The 24363-nt window shown below is 46.8% G+C and overlaps 1 protein-coding gene across 11 annotated transcripts in view; it reads left to right on the top strand.

Moving 5' to 3' along the window:
• The window catches only part of LOC309639271 (kremen protein 1), a 145760-nt gene that overhangs the window by 65076 nt on the left and 56321 nt on the right, over window positions 1-24363 (top strand). The window contains exons 11-12 of one of the 11 annotated variants that reach the window (XM_082416291.1): window positions 5151-5288; window positions 6853-20486. The exons of 6 other annotated variants lie outside the window; for them this stretch is intronic. In XM_082416291.1, the coding sequence (XP_082272417.1) occupies window positions 5151-5241 (91 nt within the window). In that variant the 3' untranslated portion in view covers window positions 5242-5288; window positions 6853-20486. Of the gene's footprint in view, window positions 1-463; window positions 528-946; window positions 978-5150; window positions 5289-6852; window positions 20487-24363 lie in introns of those variants that run through there. 4 more of the 11 variants (XM_082416290.1, XM_082416292.1, XM_082416280.1 and 1 more) reach the window with 4 other exon arrangements.

Here is a 24363-nt window from a genome sequence, read left to right on the forward strand (position 1 = left end):
GGAGGCAGAGCTGTCAGGCCCGGACAGGCAGCCTGAGACCCAGGGAGGGTCAGGCCTGGGTTCTACAGCCCATTGAAATGGGGACACAGATGACATCTCCGGGGTGTGTCTGGGGCCACCCAGGAGGCTACTGAGGACAGTGTCACGGACACACTCAGGCAGATGAGGGGGAGCCTGGGCAGGACTGGGGCGGGGGGAGCTGGCTTGTGGGGAAGGAGAGGGGGCAGCCCCGGAAGCCAAGCTTTTGACCTGCCTGGTTCAGTCACACAGCCACTGCTGGTTCTGTGAGCCCCAGGTCCAAATTCTCAGGAGGCAATTTGCTGGGGGAAGTCTCCCTGCTCCAGCCGGTTATGGCAAGGAGAAAAGGGGGCACGTTACCACCGCCTCAGATGCAGACGTGTTCCTCAGAGCAGTGCCTGGACCACTTGCCTCAGAATCCCTGGTGTGCTTGTTCGAAATGCAGGTTCCTGGGCCCCACCCCAGACCCGCCAGAATCCCTGGGAAGCTTCTGAGTGATGCCGACGCTCACTGAACTGTGACAGCCCTCTTGTCTGAGACGTTTGGTTGGTAGTCACCTTTTCCTCTAAAACGAATCATCCACTCATAGGCAGTGGCCTTAAGTTCCACTGGCTGCTTCCTCCGCCATCCACAGTGTATTGGTTACTCGACTTTGAAGGCCGTATCACTCTAGAGATTCATTGCGGAACAGAGAGGGGCAGGGGAGGAGAGCTGCGCAGCACAGCAGTCATTCCAGACACTTCTCCAGAAAGCGCTGCCTTGACGTGGGGTTTGTGCCCCCCTCCCGCTGTCCCCTCCCTTCCTGACCTCGGCCTGCGCCCAGGCAGTCAGCCCTAACCTGCTGTGGCCGTTGCCACATGATGGCAGCTCACAGGCCAGCTTCACTTGAGTGTTTATCTTCTCTGAGCTCTCCTCTCTTTCCCATAAGCGCTTTCCTTCCCTGAAGGAAAATATTTTTAATGGCTGGTGGAAGACAAATGGGGCGGCCTAGCTGATGAACTTCTTAGAGATGGATCCGCCTGCAACAGAAAAATAAATACACGCAGCCAGGATGCACACCACTGTCCTGCCTAAAGCAGCGCCAGGAGGAGCCCCCAAAACCCATCTGAGTGGACTCTGGGGATTGCTGGCCTTGACGTCATCTCCTTGTTCCGAACCTGCAAGATGGGACACTAAAACCCGCCCACCCGGGAGCCAGCACCAGGGCAGCATCAGCACCATCCTCGGTCAGGCAACCAAGGCCCTTCTTCCTATGGAGACGAAAGGGCTGGACAAGGGTGACCTTGTCTCCAAGCTTGGGGGTCACGTGATCATCCCCTCTCCCCACTGGGCTGTGCGTGCCTGAAACTGCAGACGGTCTCTGGGACGCAGAGAACTGGGAAGCTTTTGTTCCTCTGGCGGGGTCGGGTCCCCAAAGGGACACTTTGGGGATAGAGTATTTCAACCTCAAGAAGCAGCAACATTTGCTTGTAGCTGGAAGTCTCCCGTCCTGGTCTCCAGCTGTTGTCTGGAGCCACCAGATCCCTGCTGAATGGGACTACACCCGGCAACTGGGCGCAGACAGCACTGGGCTGGGCTGGCCGTGGACCAGCCTGTGTCCGGGAGGCCCGTCTCCAGGACAGCCCGGTGGCAGGGATGCCCTCAGCCCTCTCAGTGGTGGTTACCAGGCTCTGGAATGAACCTGCCCACTGTGGATGACTGGGCTGGGGAACCAGGCTCCACAGAGAAACATTTTAGGGGGAAAACAGATCCAAGCTTGAGGTCCAGAGTAACTCCTTGGGGAAAAAAAGATGGCAGGATTTGAAACAGCCAAGGTTCTTGCAACAGAGAAGCTTCAGATCTCTTATTTAGCTCTCAGGAACGTTTACCATTGTCGCTGTTCAAGTGAAGCCACTGAACTTCTAAAAACTTAATTGGGGACCTGCTGTTTTACACGCTGATCGTGAGAATATGTGTAATGAACTCGCCTTAGTTGCTGGTACCAAAGATAAAATCGGATCAAGAGCACTCAGTGGGAATTCAAACCTCATATTAGCCAAATGTGGCGCAGCTTTTTATAGGTCCCAGGTGAGCTGAGGAAATCTGAATGTGCAAGGATGCTGATGATGATGATAATAATAATAGCTACCATTTCTGCGGTACCTACGTGTGCCAGACACTGTGCTCAACCCTCAAAGTCATCCCTGGGTCAACCCAGCCTGGGAACCAAGGCTTGGAGAAGCAGTCCGGCTGGTGGAGGGCAAGGCCAGGACTGAGCCCAAGTCTGCTGGCTCCAAAGCCAAGACTCCTGGTTCCTGTTGCTCTGCAAGCCCCTCCCACTTGGGCAGGGGGTTGGGCTCTGAGGGGAAACCCTGTGGCCCCCAAATATCTCCCCCAAATATCATCCCTGTTGCCTCCAGACAGCCCAGGGAAAATACAGATCAATTTGCCTAGGGTGAGGAAGGCATCAAACCTACACTTCTTTACCTATTTGGCAACCCAGACTCCTTTGGGAATCAGAGGAATGTCACGAAGCCTGTCCCCAAAAGACCTCACCTGCAAAAGCTACATAGAAATTCTGGAGATTCAGAGACGCTCCCCACCCAGCCCCAGAAACCCTTCCATGGACTTCAGGTACAGAATCTCTCTATTAAGCCAAAACAGGGGTACCTGAAAGTTAAAACTAGACCAAAAGAGTAATAATAATAATAGTAACCATACATACATTTTACTGATCACTTATCCAGGGTCAGGTACTCACACCAGGAGTTAGCGAACTTTTTCTGCAAAGGGCTAAATAGTAACTATTTTACCTTTTGTGGGTCCTGTGGTCTCCAGTCTCTGTCACAACCTCTCAACTCTGCCTGCACTGGTTGGGGGCAGCATCCACTCGAACCACAGCCCATTCCCAGGGACCCCCAAGGACCCCCCCCATCACCTCAAGTCCTCAAGCCTTTGGGTGACTGTGAGGGGGTGGGGATTGGCAGTGGGAGGCGGGCACCAAGGCCCACCCCTAAACAGCCACAGACAATATATAAACACATGGCAGCTTGTATGCCAATAAAACATTTATGGACACTGAAACCTGGATTTTGTATAACTTTCACATGTCACCAAAATATTCTTCCTCTTTTGACTCTCCCCCAATAATTAAAACATGTAAATACCATTCTTAGCTCACGGGCTGTAGGAAAACAGGCGGCAAGCCCACAGGCCAGCCCCTGCACCCTGGCAACCGCTTTTCGTCCTTTTGAATGCTCACAACAGCTGGATGGGTTAGGCCTCGTTATCCCCATGTGTCAGATGAGGACACTGAGGCTCAGAGAGGTTAAATAACTCACTCAAGAAGCACAGGAATCAGGACTTGAACCCGCCCCCAAGCCTGTTCGCTTTCCTGAGAGACAAGCCGGGTGAGTTTAAATTGTGGAGAAAGGGAAGGAAAAGGTGCTGGTGGGGCAGAAAGGGAGACCCTAACACACAGCAGCACTTGCCCCCTGGGAGCACAAGGGAGGGCAGGGTGGGGGAGGCTCTTTGCTTGAATGGGCTGCACTGCAGGGGTGGCGGCTGGTTTCCTCCAGAGGCCCCAGATCCAGGACAGCTGGTGTCTCTCACATTGTTTTGCGTCTCCCAGGTTCTCTTAATTATAACTAATTTGCTACCCTCAGCAATGCCTTGTTCTCCTTTGCTAATACCCATGAGTTGGAACCATGAGCCAGACTCCCAGCCAAATGTTGGGCAAAAATCACTTCCCTTTCCCACGTAGGGAGCCCCAGTCTCTTAGAAACTGGCCTTCTCAGTGCCGCAAGGCGGGCAGGGCGGTCCTTTTGCATGTGGCCTTGCTTGGCTGAGATTTGCCATCAAATCTCTCAGCAAAGGGTCTTAGCAAAGAATCTGCTTAACTTTCTCCAACCCCTTGCCTCCCTGGCTGACTCTCGGGGCAGGAGACTGACTGCACAGGTGGCCTTTCTCTTTAGTGCTGTTCGCCTTTTCTCCATTCCCACTGAGTCATTTGCAACCTGGGCCCAAGTCTTGGGAACCCTCTACCCCAGAAACACTCCGGGCTGTGCCTCTGTCTTGTTTGGGGTGACAGGGACCGGAGGCTGGGGCTGAGGAAGGCAGCCGCTGCTGAGGGGTGGGGGAAGGAGGCGGGCTTGCCAACACACCTGTGTAGGTAACCCTAGCCAAGCCACATGGCTTCACTGAGGAAGCCTTAATTCCTCATCAGAGGAGCATTAATACCGTGAGCTCTGAACTTGTGCGGACCGGGTTTAATGCAGGCTCTGCTGTCACCAGCTCCCAGACCTCAGGCAAGTTATTTTACCTTTCTATCCTCAGTTGACTCATCTATAAAACAGGTCTAACAGTAGTTTTCTCACAGAGTTGTGAAGATTAAATAACATAATAAAGGTAAAGTGTTCAGCTCTGGTACTGGCATTTTAATGATTTTCATCGGTAAACTAAGGGTGGTGACGCTCTAACCACACAGGTCTGGAGAGGTCAGCATGTCAAGGGTCTGGTCCATAGTCCCAAACGGGAGCGGAATCACACGGTTCTGCAGCCAGACCTCCCGGGGACCACCAAGAGCATGGGACCTCAGATGCGCCCTGCCTTTGGGATTGAAACTCTGTTTATCAAATTCCAGGCACACAATGCACAAAGGGCAGTTCGCTCCTTAGAAAAATAATTCCTGACTCGGTTCCTTTAAGTAGCTGATTTCCCCCAATATGTTCAATATATGGCCCTATTTTATAAAAATACCTACTGACCATCACCTTCTCAGCAACGTTATCTGTTAGGTGAAAATACCCTTCTCTGCTGGCCTCCTGCCTGCAGTGGATTTCTTTATCTGTTGCTTCAGGTCAGGAACAAATGCAGAATTTGGATGTCCTTTTATTTCCCTCCTGGCCCCAGGTGGGCAAACAGGCAGGCTAAAACCCCAGGCCCAGCTCTCTCTCCGCACGGCCCCGACCCTGCCTCCCGCGCCCTTGCTTTCATGGCAGGAGCCGCCCCTGCGCAGCCTTGCTCACCAGCGCTGCTCAGTGGTAATATCAGAGTGCTGCGGCAGAACGTCAGCCCTGAACCGCCACCTCCATTGCTCTGGGCCCTAACCCTGTTGACTAACCCAGGACACTCTCTCTCACCACGACACCTAGGAGCTCTCGGATTCTCAAACTGTCTGCTCAGAAGGCGAGTCCTCTGCGCCCTGACCCCACGGTACCCAACAACAGGAAGATCTTTATTTAAGAGCATCCTTTTTGTCTGCTTATAAAAGGAACACATCACATCAGCAGGTACGTGAGCAGATGAATTATTCTACTTCCATACTATGAAATTCTAAGTCACCGTTCAACACGTTTTATTTGATGTGTTTATACGTAGCTTGAATCTTTTATATTATTGAATTACATGTGCAATTTGGGGGGAAGAAAGCACATTGATTATTTTTTTAAAACTGGTAAGTGTAAAAAACAAAGCAACATTTGCCTCTCACTGGCACACCACGCAGAAGAAAGCAGTTCTTTCTTCTGTCGAAGAGTCAAAATGCTGGGGTGTGTGTTTCCAAGACAGACTAAGCCTGAGAAGCAGCACTTCCCCTGCTTGGGGAAGTCACCTGGGCTCTCAGGGGCGGGCTGAAGCTGCTAGCCTGCCCCACCCCAACCTGAGCCACCCCCAGAGGCACCTGCTTGTGTAGGGGGGCCTCCCAAAAGGTTCTCCCTGGGGCCAGCAGAACACTTGGGCCACAAGCCAAAAGGTTCTTCTCTTTGTTAACTACAAAATAAACAACTCCAGCCCCCCGGGCTACTTGCAGTACAAATGTTTATGCCTTTGGAAAGAGAAAAAAGAAAGACTTGCGAGATCTCGAGCAGATGGGCGCCAAGTTTGTAATTAACCCTTAGCAATCGGGGTGTCTGATCTTCAGCCAACGGGTCTGCAGCAGTTTGAGGAGGGTGGCTGATGTGGGCTTCTGCTATAACTTTGCTATTGATGGGCTTTTGAGGCCTTGGAATGCTCTCTGGAAATGACGCCGGCTACATCTTTAAAACTCTGAATTAGGCACTAGGGACTCACCCTGAGAAAGCGCCCGACACCACAGCACCCGCTCCAGGTGAAGGGTTGTGAGCAGCTACAGCATTCATACCACTTGGGGCAAGACCCCCTGATGATGGGTGTGTACACAGAGTCGGGGGGAGCAACGCCCACCCACCACGGGGCTAACATTTGCTGAAGAGCAGGTACTTTGTCATATCAGTGGTGGACATTGATTAAATGCCCGAGGACCAGACTCCCTGCTAAACTCGACACACTTCATATTATTTCATTTGATCCTCCCAACCACCCAGTAGGGTGGGTACGGTTATATTCACGTTTCACAGATGAGGAAATTGAGTCTCAGAGAAGTAAAGTCTGCTTTATTTTTTTTTTAGTCTCATTTAATCCTGGCTGGTTAGGTCCTCCTCTTCAGATGATAGGTGTCCCTTGCCCGAGGTCATCGACCTGGTGAGTGGTGGCAGAGCTGGGACTGAAACCCAGGGCTTTGCAACTTCAAAGTCACCTCCGGCCATCCCTGTCCATTTGTGTTCACTAACACAAACGACGGTTATCACCTTTCAGACTTCCAGAAGCAATGCCGAACTCAGAGGAGCTACCTGTGGGAGCTGAGTGCACAGACCAGCTCGCCACTTGTGGGTACCCAGAGGGAATGAGAGGGGCAGCTGTCAGCCCCCAGGTCCCGAAGCCCATCATGAAAGCCTGGGGGATCTCAAAGGATCTCCTCCTCCATCTTTCCCATGGGGAAACTGAGGCCCAGAAGGCAGAATTCATGCCCAAGTTGCCACTACGACTTTGCCTCCACAGTCTGTGCCCTTCCCACGGCTGCATGGAGCTTCCTGAAAAAAAACTGAAGGTGGTGGCAAGCACTGGACTGGGACGATGGGGAGAAAGCTGATCTGGCGTGTTCCCTGGGCCCTCGGTTTAGATGGAGGGCATCACCCAGTTGCTAAGGGTGTTTCTTCCTTTATGCAAAGTCAGCCGTGGACTGCTTCCATCTTTAGCTCCAGCATCTTGTGGATTCAAGGCACCCTTAGTGTCACAAACAGGCAGGGTGGGGAGTGAGTGGGCAGAGGGTCTCCAGGAGATTTTAGGGGCAGGACCCAGGAGTATACTCCTTCACTGTACTTCACTTCCTTCCACATCCCATTGGCTGTAACCAGTCACATGGGCTGGGCTGGATACAAGGGCTTCTGGGAAATGTAGTCCTCCTGCGGGGGGGAGGCGGTGTGGGAAATGAAATTGGTGAATCCACAGCACTGTCTCTGCCATGATTATTCAAAATCTCACAGTCCTGTCAGGGCCTGAAATGCCTCAAGATCTGAGGGCGGTCCAGTGAGAGTGCTGTTCAGCATAGCATGTAGGAGGAGCAAGTGGGTGAGGCTGGAGAAGTGGGCTGGCCCAGCTTGAGAAACACCAGTGGAAAAGTAGCAGGGAGAGAGGGTTCTGATTTGCAGCCAAGCCCCACGTGGCTCGAGTCCCTGACATCAATTCAGCCACGGCAGGAGAGGGACAAGATGGTGCCAGACACATGTATACAATGGAATATTACTCAGCCATAAAAAGAAATGAAACTGAGTTATTTGTAGTGAGGTGGATGGACCTAGAGACAGTCATACAGAGTGAAGTAAGTCAGAAAGAGAAAAATAAATACCGTATGCTAACACATATATGGAATCTAAAAACAACAACAACAACAACAAAACTGGTTCTGAAGAACCTAGGGGCAGGACAGGAATAAAGACCCAGACGTAGAGAATGGACTTGAGGACATGGGGAGGGGGAAGGGTAGCTGGGACGAAGTGAGAGAGTGGCATGGACAGATATACACTACCAAATATAAAATAGATAGCTAGTGGGAAGCAGCCGCATGGCACAGGGAGATCAGCTCGGTGCTTTGTGACCACCTAGAGGGGTGGGATAGGGAGAGTGGGAGGGAGAAGCAAGAGGGAGGGGATATGGGGATATATGTATATGTATAGCTGATTCACTTTGTTATAAAGCAGAAACTAACACACCATTGTAAAGCAATTATACTCCAATAAAGATGTTAAAAAAAAAAAAAAAAAGATGGTGCCAGAGCAAGAAGCAGATGAATGTTAAGGGAAACCCAATAGCCCTGAAGATGTCCAGAGGAGGCCACACCAGCCAAGAGTCCTGGCCAGGTTTCCAGAAAAGAAGAGGATGCAAGGGGGAGCTGGAAAATGAAAATAAAGAACAGAGGAGAAAAGCAAACACAGGGCACCAGGGAGTTCTAAGACAACAGGGACTGGTGCCAGCAGGGCCCACGTCACACAAAGGCAACCTCTGCGGTGACACAGGGCCACACGTTCAGAAAGGTCCCGTGCTTGGCTCTGCTGTCACCATCTTGAAATTCTTAATAATTGTCAAAGAACGGGCCCCACGTTTTCATTGTGCATTGGGCCCCACAAATTATGCAGCCAGCCCTATATCTAGCGGTATCGGCATGATGACCCTGCCTCCAGGGCAGGGGTGCTGCTGACAGAGGCTGCTTTCCAGCCTGATGGGATAGCAAGGCAACAGGAGATGGATCTAGAGGAAGATGGGGAGTGGGGGCTGGTCAGCTCAGGTGTGTCTTGTTCCTTAGTGTTCTCAGGTATAAACATTTAGGAGGGACTGGTTTCAGATTCCACTTGCTCAGGGAGCCAGATTGGGAGGAAACAGGTGCTTGCCGGTGAGAGATTTTTTTAAAAATTGAGAATGATGAGCTCTGTAAGAGATGTGATGTTGAGAATGACAGATGATAGATGAAGTCCAGGTGCCCAAATGGGGAAATGGGGACAGTGGATTAAAGTGAGAGGGAGGGGCGTTAGACTAGGAGACTTGAGGTTCATCCTAACTTTAGGAACCTCTACCTTCATAGACAAAGAGACATTCAAGGAGACCTGCCTGTATGTTTTTTAAAACCAGTCCTGATGTTGGAGACATCACAAAATCAGGAAATAGGTTAACTAGTCCAAAATGGAAATGGCTGTAGATGGTGGTGGTGGGGATCCTCTTCAAGTCAGAGGGATTCAGACACAGCTGGCAAACTGATGGGACCAGCCTTCCATTGCATTACCTAGAACAGCCCACAGCCTAAGGGAAGAAGGAACCTAGTACAGTGAGCTCAACCTAGATACAAAGCTTGATTCCAAAGGAGAGGAGTGACTAATAACTGCGCCTTCCTATCATTTGTTGAGTACCTGCAGTGCCAGACACTGTGCTGCACACATGTATGAGTTATACTCTGCTGTGTAACGTACCCCACAGTTTAGCAGCTTAAAACAATGAAAATGTATTATTGACAGTTTCTCTGGGTCAGGATTCAGGAGCAGTTTAGCTGAGTGGTTTTGGTTTAGGGTCTCCCACAAGGTTATAATGAAGATGTCAGCCGGGGAGGCCGTCATCTGAAGGCTTGTCTGGGGCTGGAGGATCCATGTCCAGGATGGTGCACTCATGCAGCTGGCAATTCGATCCTGGCCCCCTCAGTTCCTTGCCTCTTAAATCTCTGCATGGTACTTCTTAAGCATCCTCAAGACATGGTAGCTGGCTACTGGAGCATATGATGCAAGAGAGAGAAGGATGGAAGCCTCAATGTCTTTTATGATGTAGCCTCAGAAATCACACTTGGTCATTTCTGCAATGTCCTGCTGGTACAGAGATCAGACCTATTCGGTGTGGGAGGCAACTACACAAGGGTGTGAATACCAGGAGGTGAGGATCATTGGTGGCCACTGTGGGGGCTGCGTACTACAGCATGTTGCTTGCATTATCTCATTTAATCATGACAACAGAGTTGGTAATAATATTTTCCCCTACTCGGAGGAAGAAAGTTTGTTCAATATCAAAGAACTAATAGCAGAGCTGGGATTTGAACCCAGCTGTCCCTTGGAAATGTCTGAGCTCTATGGTGAGCAGGGATGATGTAAGCGAGGACTGACAGAAATGCTCACAAACCCTGTTAGACCCTGGACTCCAAGCAGGAAGATGTTGCATTTCTCTCCTTTGGAGAGTCCCAAGTGGGAAGGACATCTTCTCCCTGACTCTCCCACAAGCCATTGGGAGCTTTGGCCCCAGGAGGTCACCAGTGAATAAGAGGTAGAGAAAGGTGCTGCATCTCTCCAACCCTTCCTCACTTCTCCCCAAGAGAGGGGGCTGCTACTTCGAATGAGTCTGATTCCAGAACAGTGACTGAGTAGAGTTTACTAGTCACTGTTAGAAGATCCTTCACATACACATACACTACACACATGCACACACACACTGTCTCTCCATACACACATACCACATGCATGCACACAACCACACATGCATAAGCATGCCCACACTGTCATACAAATGTGCTTATCATGCAGGTGCACATGTGACACACACACATACACACACATGCACACAAACCACACACTCTTCTCTTAGGCTTTCTGCCTCTAAGTGACCACATGGTTCATTTTTTCCATAAATATTTATTGAGCACCTACTTATGCCTGGCATGGTGCTGGGTACAAAGGATACAGTGGCATTAAAAATAGGTGTGGTCTCTCCTAGCTAATGCAATAAGACAAGAAAAGGAAATTAAAGGTATACAGAGTGGGAAGGAAGAAATAAAACTGTCTTTGTTCACAGATGACATGATCATCCATGTAGAAAATCTGAAAGAATCAGTAAAAACAACCTCCCAGAACTAATTAGTGATTATAGCAAAGTTGCAGGATAACAAGATTAATATACAAAAGTTAATTAGTTTCCTATATACTAGCAATGCACAAGTGGAATTTGAAATTAGAGAAATAGTACTGTTTACATGAGTACCCCCCAAAATGGAATACTTAGGTATAAATCTAACAAAATATGTATGAAATCTATCTGAAGAAAACCAGAAAACTCTGATGAAGGATATCAAAGAATAACTAAATAAATGGAGAGATATTTCATGTTCATGAATAGAAGGACTCAATATGGTCAAGATGTCAGTTCTTCCCAACTTGATCTATAGATCCAATGCAATTCCAATTGAAGTCTCAGCAAGTTATTTTTGGATATTGAAAAACTGACTCTGAAGTTTATACGGAAATGTAAAAGACCCAGAATAGCCAACATGATATTGAAGGAGAAGAACAAAGTTGGAGGAATGACACTACCTGATGTCAAAACTTACTATAAAGTTACGGTAATCAAGACAGTGTGGTATCAGTGAAAGGACAGACAAATCAATCAGTGGAACAGAATAGAGAACCCAGAAAAAGATCCCCATAAATATAGTCAACTTATCTTTAACAAAGAAACAAAGGCAATATAATGGAGCAAAGATAGTCTTTTCAGCAAATGGTATTGGAACAACTGGACATCCACATGTTAAAAAAAAAAAAAAAAAATCTAACCACAGACCTTACACCTCTAACAAAACTTAACTTGAAATGAATCACAGACACAAATGTAAAATGTGAAACTATAAAACTTCTAGAAGATAATAAAGGAGAAAACCTAGATGACCTTGTGTATGGTGATGACTTTTTTAGATACAACACCAAAGGCACGATCCATGAAAGAAATCGTTGATAAGCTGGACTTCATTAAAATGTAAAACTTCTGCTCTGCAAAGACATATCAAGAGAATGAGAAGACAAGCCACACACTGGGGGAAAATATTTGCAAAAGACACATCTGACAAAGACTGTTATCCAAAATATATTTACATGGGAACATATATATATGTATAACTGATTCACTTTGTTATAAAGCAGAAACTAACACACCATTGTAAAGCAATTATACTCCAATAAAGATGTTAAAAAAAATTAAAAAAACAAAACAAAACAAAATATATTTACAAAGAACTCTTAAAACAACAATAAGAAAATAAATGACCTGATTTTTAAAATGGGCCAAAGACCTTAACATACATCTCACCAAAAAAGATATACAGATGACAAATAGCATGTGAAAATATACGCCATATTGTATGTCATCAGGGAAATGCAAATTAAAACAACAATTAGATACCACTACACACCTATTAGAATGAACCAAATCTAGAATACTGACAACACCAAATGCTGGTGAGGAGCAATAGGAACTCTCATTCATTGCTGGTGGGAATGCAAAATGGTACAGCCACTTTGGAAGACAGTTTGGTGGTTTCTTACAAAACTAAACATACTCTTACTATATGATCCTGCAGTCATGCTCCTTGGTATTTACCAAAAGGAATTGAAAACATGTCCACATAAAAACGTGCACTCAAATGAGTATGGCAGCTTTATTCATAATTGCCAAAACTTGGAAGAAACCAAAATGTCCTTCAGGAGGTGAATGTATAAATAAACTGTGCTACATCCAGGCAATGGAATATTATTCAGCACTGAAAAGGAATAATCCATCAAGCCATGAAAAGATGTGGAGGAAACTTAAAAGTGTTTTACTACGTGAAAGAAGCCAATCTGAAAAGGCTACATACTGTATGATGCCAACTATATGACATTCTGGAAAAGGCAAAACTATGGAGACAGCAAAAAGATCCAGCAAAAAGACAGCAGGGGTTAGTGGGGAGGGAGGGATGAGTAGGCACAGCACAGAAGATGGTGAAAATACTCTGTATGATACTTTGATGGTGGATACATGTCATTATACATTTGCCAAAACCCATAGAACATACAACACCAAGAGTGAACTGTAGTGTGAACTTTGGACTTTGGCTGATAATGACATGTCAGTGTAGGTTCATCGACTGTAACAGATGTCCCACAACCATCTGACTTGCTTGAGGCAGGTCACAACTTTCTTACCTCATCTGGGACCCCCGGAGGTCCCACTGTGTTCTCTTAGTGAAACAGCACACAGCAAGCCACAAACGCCAGAGCAGACAGAAGGAGGGATGCCACAAAGGAATCCAGCCCTGGTCGCAATATGTTTTATCATCTGGACAAGCACATAAAGCCTTGTGTGGCTTGCTCAGGATCAATGGCCATAATCATTTAATGGCAAAGCGGGACTTGTCACTCGGTGACATCAAAGGCCCCCAAGCCCAGTGTGGGCTCCTCTGAGACTGTTCCAGAACCAAGTTGTATATCATTTTTCTGTTTGTCAATGTCTTGGTGTGTATATTTCACTGGGCAACCTCACGGGAAGCAGGATTTGGGCACCCCGGACCTCCCGTCCGGACACCAGCCCTGAGGACCACAGTCCCACCATGACTTCAACCACAGGCGTTTGGCACCAGTGGGCAGCCTGGGCACCCAGCAGAAGACAAGGGTAGTGGGTGATAACAGATGGAGTGTGCACCTGGTGGGCAGGCCCATGCATGCATGTAAGAGAGCCTGGAGGCCCTCAGCACGCTGAGACTTTGAGGGAGGCTGACCACCCCATCTGTGGCCCAGGCCTGCCTAATTTACCTCTGGTTACAGATGCTTTCCTATATGCCAGGACCAAGTAATTTAAGTCACAATCTGGAATGTCTGTCTGTCAGAGCTGGAGGTCGTGCTCTGTCCAACTGCAGGCACCCCCTGTAACATCCTCAGCAGGTGGCCCTTTACCCCTGCATTCACCTTCCTGCAGCAGGAAGCTTGTACCTCTGCAGGTAGCCACTCCTGCACTTGACAGGTGTGACTCTTACCTGTCCGGCCCTTGGACTCTTGTTGGCCCAGAAACATGGGCCTTGTCCCAACCTTTCTCTCAATCCCATCTACTGCCCTTTATCCCTCTGCCACTGCCGAGTTCAAGCCATAACCACCCCTTGCTGGGTGACAGCAGTAGTGTCCTTGGTAGTCTTCCGCCTCCTATCTATTCTCCACCCTCCCACAGGGGGGCCCTCCTGAACCCAGGGCTGACTAGCTCCTTCCTGCCTAAATGCTTCCACAACCGAACACCAGCCCTAATAACCCCAGTGCTCCCAGGATAATGGGACTTCCTGGGCTTTTATGATCTGGCTTCAACTGACCTCTCTAACCTCATTAAGAAGAAGAAGAAGAAGAAGAAGGTGATGATGATTGCCAACACTTAGCACCTACTGAGCTCCAGGCACTGTTTAAATGCCCCAAACTGCCCTGGTGACACCTTGGTTTTGGCTCAATGAGACCCATTTCCAACTTCTGACCTTTAGAATGGTAAGAGAATGAATTAGTGTTATTTTAAGCCACACAAAGTTTGTGGTAATTTGTTACAGCAGTCATAGAAAACTAATACTCCTATTAGAAATTTAAATTGAGAACTTTAAAAATCTATTAATTTGTTTAAAAATAACAGTAAGTATATTTTTTGTTAGCATAAAAATATTTTTATTTTAAAGTAACTATATTTTTTAAAACATTAGTGAGAATATGGCTTTTTAAAAAATATTTTCGTAAATCTTTTCATGTCTGGCTCCACAGATGATAGCTGGATTCCCATGTCTGCTCCTGCATTCTGTCTGTTGTGATGTATTGTTTTGGTTGAAAATATGAAGAAAATTCAACCTCATACAGATAGGAAGGTGGAAAAAAAGAGGAGCATTTCAATAGCTTTTTCAGACAACAATGGCTATTCTTCTTTGATATAAACTAAAACACAAAATTGGCAGTTTTTCAAAGGTTAGTTGCAGTGTGGAATCTGAAACCATATCAATGGTCTTTGTTATGACGGCCTTTGAATGATTCTGGCCTTGATGCCCCTTTGCTACACAGAGGAGCTGACAGTCCCCTTGCTGGGGAGCCCAGGAAAATGCTGAAGGTAACTCAGCCCTAGTAGGAGCTGGGCCAGGGAAAGGACAGAGGTGACAACGGGGTGGAAGTGGCAGAGCAGTTCAGGACAGTGGCATTGGACACAGCCAGCTGAGACCTTTAGAGGCTGCCAATGACAAGCTGACACTGCCCCGTCCCCTCCCCATAGCCAATTACAACTCAAACAAAACTAACCATAAGTTCCAAACCTTTGTGCATGTTGGAATTAAAATAGCTTCTTTCTAAATCTTCTGCTATCTTCTAGCCAGATTCTGGCTAAGTTTGTCAAAGCCCATCTCTGCTAGTTGCTCTGGTCCTTGGGTATCCAGCCTGCTGGGAGTTAAGACAAGCTGAGTATGAGTGCAGATCCTGCTATGCACCAGGCCTGTGGCCCTCGGTGTCCTCCTCTGTACAGCAGGCATCTTAACACCTGTCCACCAGGGTTGTGAGGACCCTGAGATGAGGCTTGTGAGGCATTTTAGCCAGCGCCTGGTGAGTGCAAGCTCAAGTTTGCTGTTATTATTGCAGGAATGCAAGTGACCTTCCAGGTGCCTCCAGCTGGCTCCTGCAGCCCAGATCTTTCAGCCAGTGCCCAGGGCTTAGTGAGGTCAGCTGAACTGTCCACTCTCTCCACAGCTCCATAACCTGGGGTTTCCCTGGAAGCCTCAGGGCTGGGGATGGAGGTGTTGATGAAAATAATCAACAAACAATCTGTAATAGGAATAGCAAAGAGTTTTATCTGAGCCAAACTAAGGACTATAGCCAGGAAGACAGCCTCTCAGATAACTCTGAGAAACTGCTGCATAGAAGCATGGTTTTCAGCACAGTTTTATGTCTTGTCAGAACAAAGAACATGAAACAAGTCAGGGATACATTCCTTCAAATTAAAAAAAAAAAAAAGCAGATCAGCATGTACACATCAAGTCAGTATGGCCTTGGCACCTGGGAAGGGAGTCTTAGCATCAGAGGAGTGCCATCCCAGGAAGGGAGGCATTTAATCTTTATTTTTAACATGGGCATTCTTTACTTCTGGTCAAAGCGCCCTTTTCTTTAATCAAAGCAGATGTACAATGTATGTTTAATAGGCCACAAACGGGCTGTACTAGTTAGCATAAAATTCAAGTTAACTCATGTATAAGCCAGAATGACTTCCCCAGACCTCAATACGTGAACATTTCTTTTATCAGAGGAATACAAGGAAATGTCTCAAATACAAGCAACTTTTCCATTTCCTCTTCCCGCAGAGCCCAGAACCACTGCAGCTGCTTCCAGAAGGATAGGATCTGGGAGGCCAGGGGGAGGAGGGGAGCAGGTCAAGGAGGCAGCACACTTGTCCCACAAACTTGAAGCTTGTGGTGGACGCTCTGAGGGGCACTGTCCAGATCCCCGTTCCAGGCCGGGGCACCCAGAGCTCGTCCCAGCAGCCAGGAAGTGGGAACACATGGCTAGATGTCCTCCTTGTCCTCCCTTGGGGGATCTTGTCCGCCTTCAGTGGCTCACTTTGCACAAGTCCAAAGGGCCATACCAGCAGCAGAGTCCCAGTGGCCGGCCAGCTCCCCCTGCCCAAGCCTGCCTTCCTGAGAACAAACTCTTATAACCTGCTCTCAGATCTGGGGTCTCTGAGCTGCCCTCGGGGAGCCCACCAAGGGTCCTGGGTCCTGCTGGGTGGTCCAGGTGAGCCCCTCACCCTTCCCAGTCTCAAGACCTCCCACAAAGGACTGGAGGAGCCTCTAGTTAGGAAGGGAATGTGCAGCCAGTGGCACATATGTCACACCTCCCTCCTTAGCAGACCCCTCCCCACCCCACCTGAGTCAGAGGAGAGGAGGGAAGTCTCCTTGAAACCTCCCAAGCGTGTGGGGGAGAGGGGAGGGATGGAGACAGAGATGGGGATGGGGCCTCCTGCCCTTTCTGCAGACTTTGGGGACAATCGGCAGAGTGCTGGTTTCTTCTATCCAGCCTTTGCATCTTAAGGGGAACAGAACCCTAACCTTCCCTGGTGGTGGAATGCCACCCTCAGCTGCAGACTTGCAGGAGGGGGTCTCTGAGGCATGGGTTTTGCCCGAAGGGGCAGTTCTGCCCCTGGCACAGGGAGGTGGACAGGGGAGCCAGGGCAGCCCCATGGATCTCTACTGAACTAAAAAGGGGAGGTCAGAAGGGAGATGGGTCAGACTACCCTTGGTTTCCAAGGGTTGGCCATAAAAGGCGTTGCAGTGCCTGCCTTCCTCTCTCTTGGATCACTTGCTCTGGGGAAAGCCAGCCGCCATATTGTGAGGACACTGAAGCAGCCCCATGGGAGGCCTGTGTGATGAGGAACTGAGACCTCCAGCCAAGAGCCATGTGAGCAAGCCATCTTGGAAGTGGGTGTTTCAGCTCCAGTCAAGTCTTCAGGTGATGGTAGCCTTAGCCAATATCTTGACCGCAGTCTCATGAGTGACCTGAGCCAGAACAGCTCAGCTGAGCTGCTCCTGAACTCTTGACCTACAAGAGCAACAGATAACTAATAAAGAGTTCCTCAGAATTTGGAGGATCTAGGTGTGGAGGAAACAGGTTCTGCTCCAACCTTTGTTGGTGGTTGGATTCTTCCGCCCTCAGATCCTCGGGCTGTGGCCTCTTGGCTCTGCCAGGAACCAAAAAGATCTGCACCCAGCTCTGCAGACTGGCTGAGGGTATGGCTGGGCCACCTCCCTCAATGGGTAGAAAAGCTTGTTGTGTGTGTGAGGAGGGGATGAGGGGTGATGATTAATTTGCTACGGCTACCATAACAAAATACCACAGACTAGGTGGTTTAAATAACAGAAATGTATTTTCTCATAGTCCTGAAGGCTGAAAGTCCAAGATCAGAGTGCTGGCAGGTTTGGTTTCTCCTGAGACCCCTATCCTTGGCTTGCAGATGGCCACCCTCTTTCTGCCTCTTCACATAGTTGTCCCTGTGTGCATGTTCATCCCTGGTATCTCTTTGTGTATCCAAATTTCCTCTTATCAAAAGGACTCCAGTCATATCAGATTCGGGTCTACCCTAATGACCTTCTTTTAACTTAATTACCTCTTTAAAAACCTTAGGTCCAAATGTGGTTACTTTTTGAGATACTGGGAGTTAGGACATCAACATATGAGTTTGGGGGTGGGCACAGTTCACCTGATACAGGTGCTGAGAGCTTAGTTTTGTCTGAGCCAAGGGGCTGCAGGCAGTGGGGAGGAGCATAAAAGAACTGGGTGTGGGAACAGGACCCATGATCTGAGGAGGAAGAGTGAGGCTCAGGGTAGGCTGCCTGCCACAGGTAACTTTCTGGGAAATAGAGTAGCCAGGACCCAAACATGTAGTGCCTGTACCCCACCTAAGTGGACACAGAATCCAGTGTGGGGGGGTCTCTCTGTGGCCAGAGCTTCATTGGTAGGCCCAGTGGCCACGTCAAGGCCTGGGGCCTTGAGGAGGGTAGAAATTGGAACTTGGGTATCAGCCCAGCCCAGCAGAGGGGACCTGTGAAGGAGATAGCCAGGGAGGCAGCTATGAGGGCCACAATGCAGACAGGCCCAGGGCCAAGATGACATTGAACCTGCACCTCCCTCCTGGACCTCTCCTTGCCAGAACCAGGTGTTTACCCACAGACCCTGGACAGACCATCTTTGTACAGCCTCAGCCTTCGCTATGACTGAGAAATATTCCTGCAGTTTCTGCAACAACCCTTGACCTTCTCTTCACTGCCTGGACTCATTCAGGGTTTTTCCACATTCTTTTCAACTTAATTGACATTTATACAACTTCCTACCCCAAAATAGCAGGATGCACATGGAACGTTTACCAAGATGGACCATATTCTGGGCTATAAAACAGACCTCAATGAATTTTAAAGGATTGGAGTGAGCTTTCGCCTTAAGAAACTAAAAGGCAAGAAGAAAAAGGTGAAGAGCAGAAGGAGGAGATGAAGAAGGGGGAGTGGGGGAGGAGGAGGAGGAGATTAGTGAGACCCCAAGTAAGTAGAAGAAAGGCATAAAAATCAACATGGAAATCAAACAAATGGGAAACAGAAAAATAATAGAGAAAATCACTGGAAAAAAAAGCTGGTTCTCTGAGAGCAATAAAATTGATTAACCTCCAGCCAGATTGGCCAATAAAAAAAGGAAGAAGACACACTACAGAAGTGCCATCACTATAGATTTTATAGATATTTAAAAAACAAAAAGGGAATATTTTGAACAGCTTTGTGCCAAAAATTTTGGCAATTTAAATGAAATAGATAAATTCCTTGAAAAGACATGATTTACCAAAGATCATTCAAGAACCAAGAAATACCCTGAATACCTCTTTATCTATTAAAGACTTCGAATTTATAGTTAAAAACCTTCCTACAAACAAAACTTGAGGCCTAAATGGCTTCACTGGGCCTGCAAATCCCCCTCAACATTTAAGGAAGAAATAATACCAATTCCATACAAACTTTCAGAAAATTGAACAGGAAGAAATATTTCCCAATTCTTTCTATGAGGCCATTAATTCAACTGATACGAAAACCAGACAGTAGTATTTTAAGAATAGAAAAATTACAATATCACTCATGAACATAGAAACAAAAATTCTTACCAAAATGTTGGCAAATTGAATCCAATAATATACAGCAAATTCTCTTGTTTTTTGTCTATCTGGGGATGTCTTTATTTCACCTTCAGCTTTGAAAGATAGTTTTTGCTGGGTATAAGATTCTTGGCTGACATATTTTTCCTTTCAGCACTTTGCCTCCATTGTTTCTTTCTCTTTTTTTTTTTATAAATTTATTTATTTATTTATCTATCTATTTATTTTTGGCTGTGTTGGGTCTTTGTTGCTGCGTGCAGGCTTTCTCCAGTTGCAGCAAACGGGGGCTACTCTTCATTGTGGTGCTCATGCTTCTCATTGTGGTGGCTTCTCTTGTTGCGGAGCAGAGGCTCTAGGCATGCAGCCTTCAGTAGTTGTGGCACGCGGGTTCAGTAGTTGTGGCTCACGGGCTCTAGAGTGCAGGCTCAGTAGTCATGGCGCACGGGCTTAGTTGCTCTGCAGCATGTGGAATCTTCCCAGACCAGGGCTCAAATCAGTGTCCCCTCCACTGGCAGGCAGATTCTTTTATTTTTTTAGTAAATTTATTTACTTTATTTATTTATTTTTGGCTGCGTTGGGTCTCCATTGCTGCGCGCAGAATATCTCTAGCTGTGGTGAGCAGGGGCTGCTCTTTGGTGTGGTGCATGGGCTTCTCATTGCAGTGGCTTCTCTTGTTGCAGAGCACAGGTTCTAGGTGCATGGGCTTCAGTAGTTGTGGCACGCAGGCTCAGTAGTTGTGGCACATGGGCTTCAGTAGGTGTGGCTCGCGGGCTCTAGAGCGCGGGCTCAGTAGTTGTGGCACACGGGCTTCGTTGCTCCGCAGCATGTGGGATCTTCCCAGACCAGGGCTTGAACCCATGTCCCTTGCATTGGCAGGTGGATTCTTAACCACTGCACCACCAGGGAAGCCCTGCCTCCATTGTTTCTGATGAGAAGTCAGCTACTAGTCTTATTGAAGTCCTCTTGTATGTGATGACATACTTTTCTTTTGATGCTTTCAAGAATTTCTTTTTGTCCTTGAATTTTTTTTTTATTATGATGTGTTTGGATGTGGATCTGTTTGCATTTTTCCTACTTGGAGTTCATTAAGCTTCTTGGATATGTAGATTAATGTTTTCATCAAATTTGAGGAGTTTTCAGCCATTATTTCTTCTTTTTTTTTTAAAGGAATTCCTTTATTTTTATTTTATTTATTTATTTTTGGCTGTGTTGGGTCTTCGTTTCTGTGCAAAGGCTTTCTCTAGTTGCGGCAAGTGGGGGCCACTCTTCATCACGGTGTGCGGGCCTCTCACTATCACGGCCTCTCTTGTTGGAGAGCACAGGCTCCAGATGCGCAGGCTCAGTAGTTGTGGCTCACGGGCCTCGTTGCTCCGCGGCATGTGGGATCTTCCCAGACCAGGGCTCGAACCCGTGTCCCCTGCATTGGCAGGCAGATTCTCAACCACTGCACCACCAGGGAAGCCCCATTATTTCTTCAAATAGTTTTTCTTCCCCCTTTTCTCTCTCCTCTCCTCTCCTCTGGTGCTCCCATTATACATGTGTTGGTGCACATAATGCTGTATCACATTTCTCTAACTCTCTGTTCATTTTTCTGCATTCTTTGCTCTCTCCATTCTTCAGATTGTATAATCTCTGTCAGTCTATCCTCGTTTGCTGATTCTTTCTGATCTGAAATGGGTGGGGGAGGGAGGGAATGTGCCATGTCTCAAATGCTACAGACTCTTGCTGTTCTGAGATTTACTAGATTTTCTTGAATAAATGTTTCTTTGTTTGCTGTATGCCCTTAAGGCAATTTTCAGAGACTTTAAGTGTGTTTTTTGTTTGTTTGTTTTACAAATAATTGTTATCAATTATAGTTGTTTCTCTGGGGAGAGGGAGCCACAGAGTTCCTCACACCACTATTCCATAAGCCATCTCTGAATATATGACATGTAAAAAGAGTAATACATCACAACCAAGTGAGATTTCTCTAAAGAATACAAAGTTGCTTTAATATTGGAAAATCAATCAGTATGATTCACTGTATTAATAGACTGAAAAATAAAAACTGTAAGAGCATCTCAATAAATGCAGAAAAACATGCATTCCTGTTAAAAAAAAAACTTTAAGCAAGCCAGGAATAGAAGGGAAATTCCTTACCTAATAAAGGACATCTACACAAAAAACACCAAACGACAACAACAAAAATCCTACAGCTAACATCATCTTTAATGACGGAAGATTGAATATTTTCCCCCAAGATCATGAACAAGACAGGCCTGTCTACTCTCACCAGTTCTATTCAGCATTGTACGAGAGGTTCTAGCCAATATAATCTGGCAAGAAAAAGAAATAAAAGGCATCTGTATTTGAGAGAAAGGGGGAAAACTGCCTTTATTTGCAAATAACATGTATGTCTACATTGAAAATCTGATGGAATTTACAAAAAAGCTATGAGAACAAGTAAGTGAGTATAATAAGGATGCAAGATACAAGATCAACATACAAAAATCAATAGTATTACTAGCAACAAACAATTGGAAATTTAAAAAAATTTATTTACAATAGTACAAAAATATGAAATAGGGATAAATACCACAGAAAGTATGAAGCATTGTACAGAACATTGTTCCGAGAAATTTAAAAAGTCTAAATAAGTGGAAAAGTATGCCATGTTTGTGGATCGAAAGACTTAATATTGTCAAACATGTCAATTCTCCCTAAATCAATCTACAGATTCAATATAATCCTAGTCGAAATCCCAGCAGGCCTTTTGGTAGACATTGACAAGCTGATTCTAAAATTTACATGGAAATGCAAAGGACTTAGAATAGTCCTTTCAACAGCTTTTAAAAAGAACAAAGTTGGAGGGCTTAAATAAATGACTTCAAGATATTATAAAGCTACAGCAATGAAGACAATGTGGCATTGGTATAAAAATAGACAAGTGATTTAATGGAACAGAACAAAGAATCCAGAAATAGACTCATGTATGTATATGGTCAATTGACTTTCAACAAAGGTGCAAAGGCAATTTCATAGAGAAAGTGTAGTATTGATATTTTCAACAAATGGCGCTAAAACAATGATAGTGTGCTGAACTTCCACCCCCAAGATACATCCACATCCTAATTCCCAGAACCTCTGAATGTTACCTTATTTGGGAAAATGGTCTTTGCAGATGTAATTACATTAAGGATCATGAAATGAGAAGATCATCCTGGATTATCTGAGTGGGCCCTAAATCCAATGACAAGTATGTTTATAAGAGACACACAGAGGAGAGACATACAAGGAGAAGGTGGTATGAAGTCAGAGGCAGAGATGGGAGTGATGTGACCAAGGAATGCCAGGCAGCCATCAGAAGCTACAAGATATGAGGAAGAGATTTTCTCACAGAGGCCCTGAGGGAGCACGGCCCTGCCAACATTTTGCTTTCAGACTTCTGAACTCCAGAACTGTTAGAGAGTTGTTTTAAGCCACCAAGTATGTGATAATTTGTCATGGCATCCTCAAGAAACTAATGTAGGCATCCATACGCAATTTTTTTAAAAAAAGAATTTTGATCCACACCTTGCACTGTATATAAAAATTAGCTCAAAAATAGATCATAAACCTAAATGTAAAACCTAAAACTATAAAACTTCTAGAAGAAAAGATAGGAAAAGAAAATCTTTGCAACCTTAGGTTAGGCAAAGATTTTTTATTTATATGCTCCTGCATATCCAACACTGAACCTGAACTTGGGCTCTGAGTGGCCACTCAGCAAACTTGTGTGTGGGACGAATGAGGCCATTCCCTGTACAGGCCCGGGATGCTCAGGCCACAGAGCCAGCATTGAATCTCCTGGGGATTCAAGTCGGCCACGTTCCACCCAGCAGGAAAAATTCAGAGCTGACATGAATTCAGACCCCACATACATGATTCTTACTGAGTGAGGCATTGAGACAATCTCACCCTTTGTCAGAACTGTGGGAGTCTTACTTACACGTAGAGAGAAGCCAGTCTAAAATCAGTCACTTTTTGAAACCATCAACTCAAGAAATTAAGGATTCTGTCAGCGTGCCCTGAATTTCTGAGGCCAGCAATTAGTTCCTTCTAGATTAAAGGATTGTTGTGTTTCTAATACATTATTATGCGGAGTGGGCTTGCTGTGAATTTTAAAACTTTAGCTAGAATCCTCATTAACTGGGACCTTTTATCTGTGTGCAACTTCTAGAAGAGGCCAGTGGCTAGAAAGTGAGCTGACACATCCAAAAAGAAAAAAAAGCATCCAAGGGGGCGTCCCAATGCACATTCAGCCCGGGCAGCTGTCCCCTCTCCTAACGGTAACGGGGCCATTTCCTCATAAGGCACCAGGCCCAGGCTGGACTTTGTACATCACCCCACGAATCCTCGCCCGCCCTGTCAGGTGAACACAGTTGTTATAGGAGACTGTGGCTGGTGAAGGGAGGTGAGGACCCTTGCTCAGGCCCGTGGTGGCCCAAGTCTGTCTAACCTCCAGGCTCCATGCTTGGTCGCATTTTCCACTGCATCCCCTACTACCTGGACAGTGAAGATCGCTGTGCAGAAGGATGACTCCAAGGCCTTTTGAGTCCACCATCCACCTAAGAACCATTCCATTGTGGAGTGGTGCCCAGGGCCATTTACATGCTGGGAGGGAGCCATGGAAATGCAGCCATGTATGAGGCGGAGGGTGACCCAGAGGCCAGGGTCTCCATCCCATGTCTGGGAACCTCGGGATTCTTTTTTTTTTTTTTTTTTTTAATTAATTAATTTATTTATTTTTGGCTGTGTTGCGTCTTCGTTTCTGTGCGAGGGCTTTCTCTCTAGTTGCGGCAAGTGGGGGCCACTCTTCATCGCGGTGCGCGGGCCTCTCACTATCGCGGCCTCTCTAGTTGCGGAGCACAGGCTCCAGACGCGCAGGCTCAGTAGTTGTGGCTCACGGGCCTAGTCGCTCCGCGGCATGTGGGATCTTCCCAGACCAGGGCTCGAACCCATGTCTCCTGCATTGGTAGGCAGATTCTCAACCACTGCGCCACCAGGGAAGCCCAAACCTCGGGATTCTTTCAGGCA

This window comes from Balaenoptera physalus (assembly GCF_965194825.1).
Source record: "Balaenoptera physalus genome assembly, chromosome: 12".
Classification (NCBI taxonomy): Eukaryota; Metazoa; Chordata; class Mammalia; order Artiodactyla; family Balaenopteridae; genus Balaenoptera; species Balaenoptera physalus.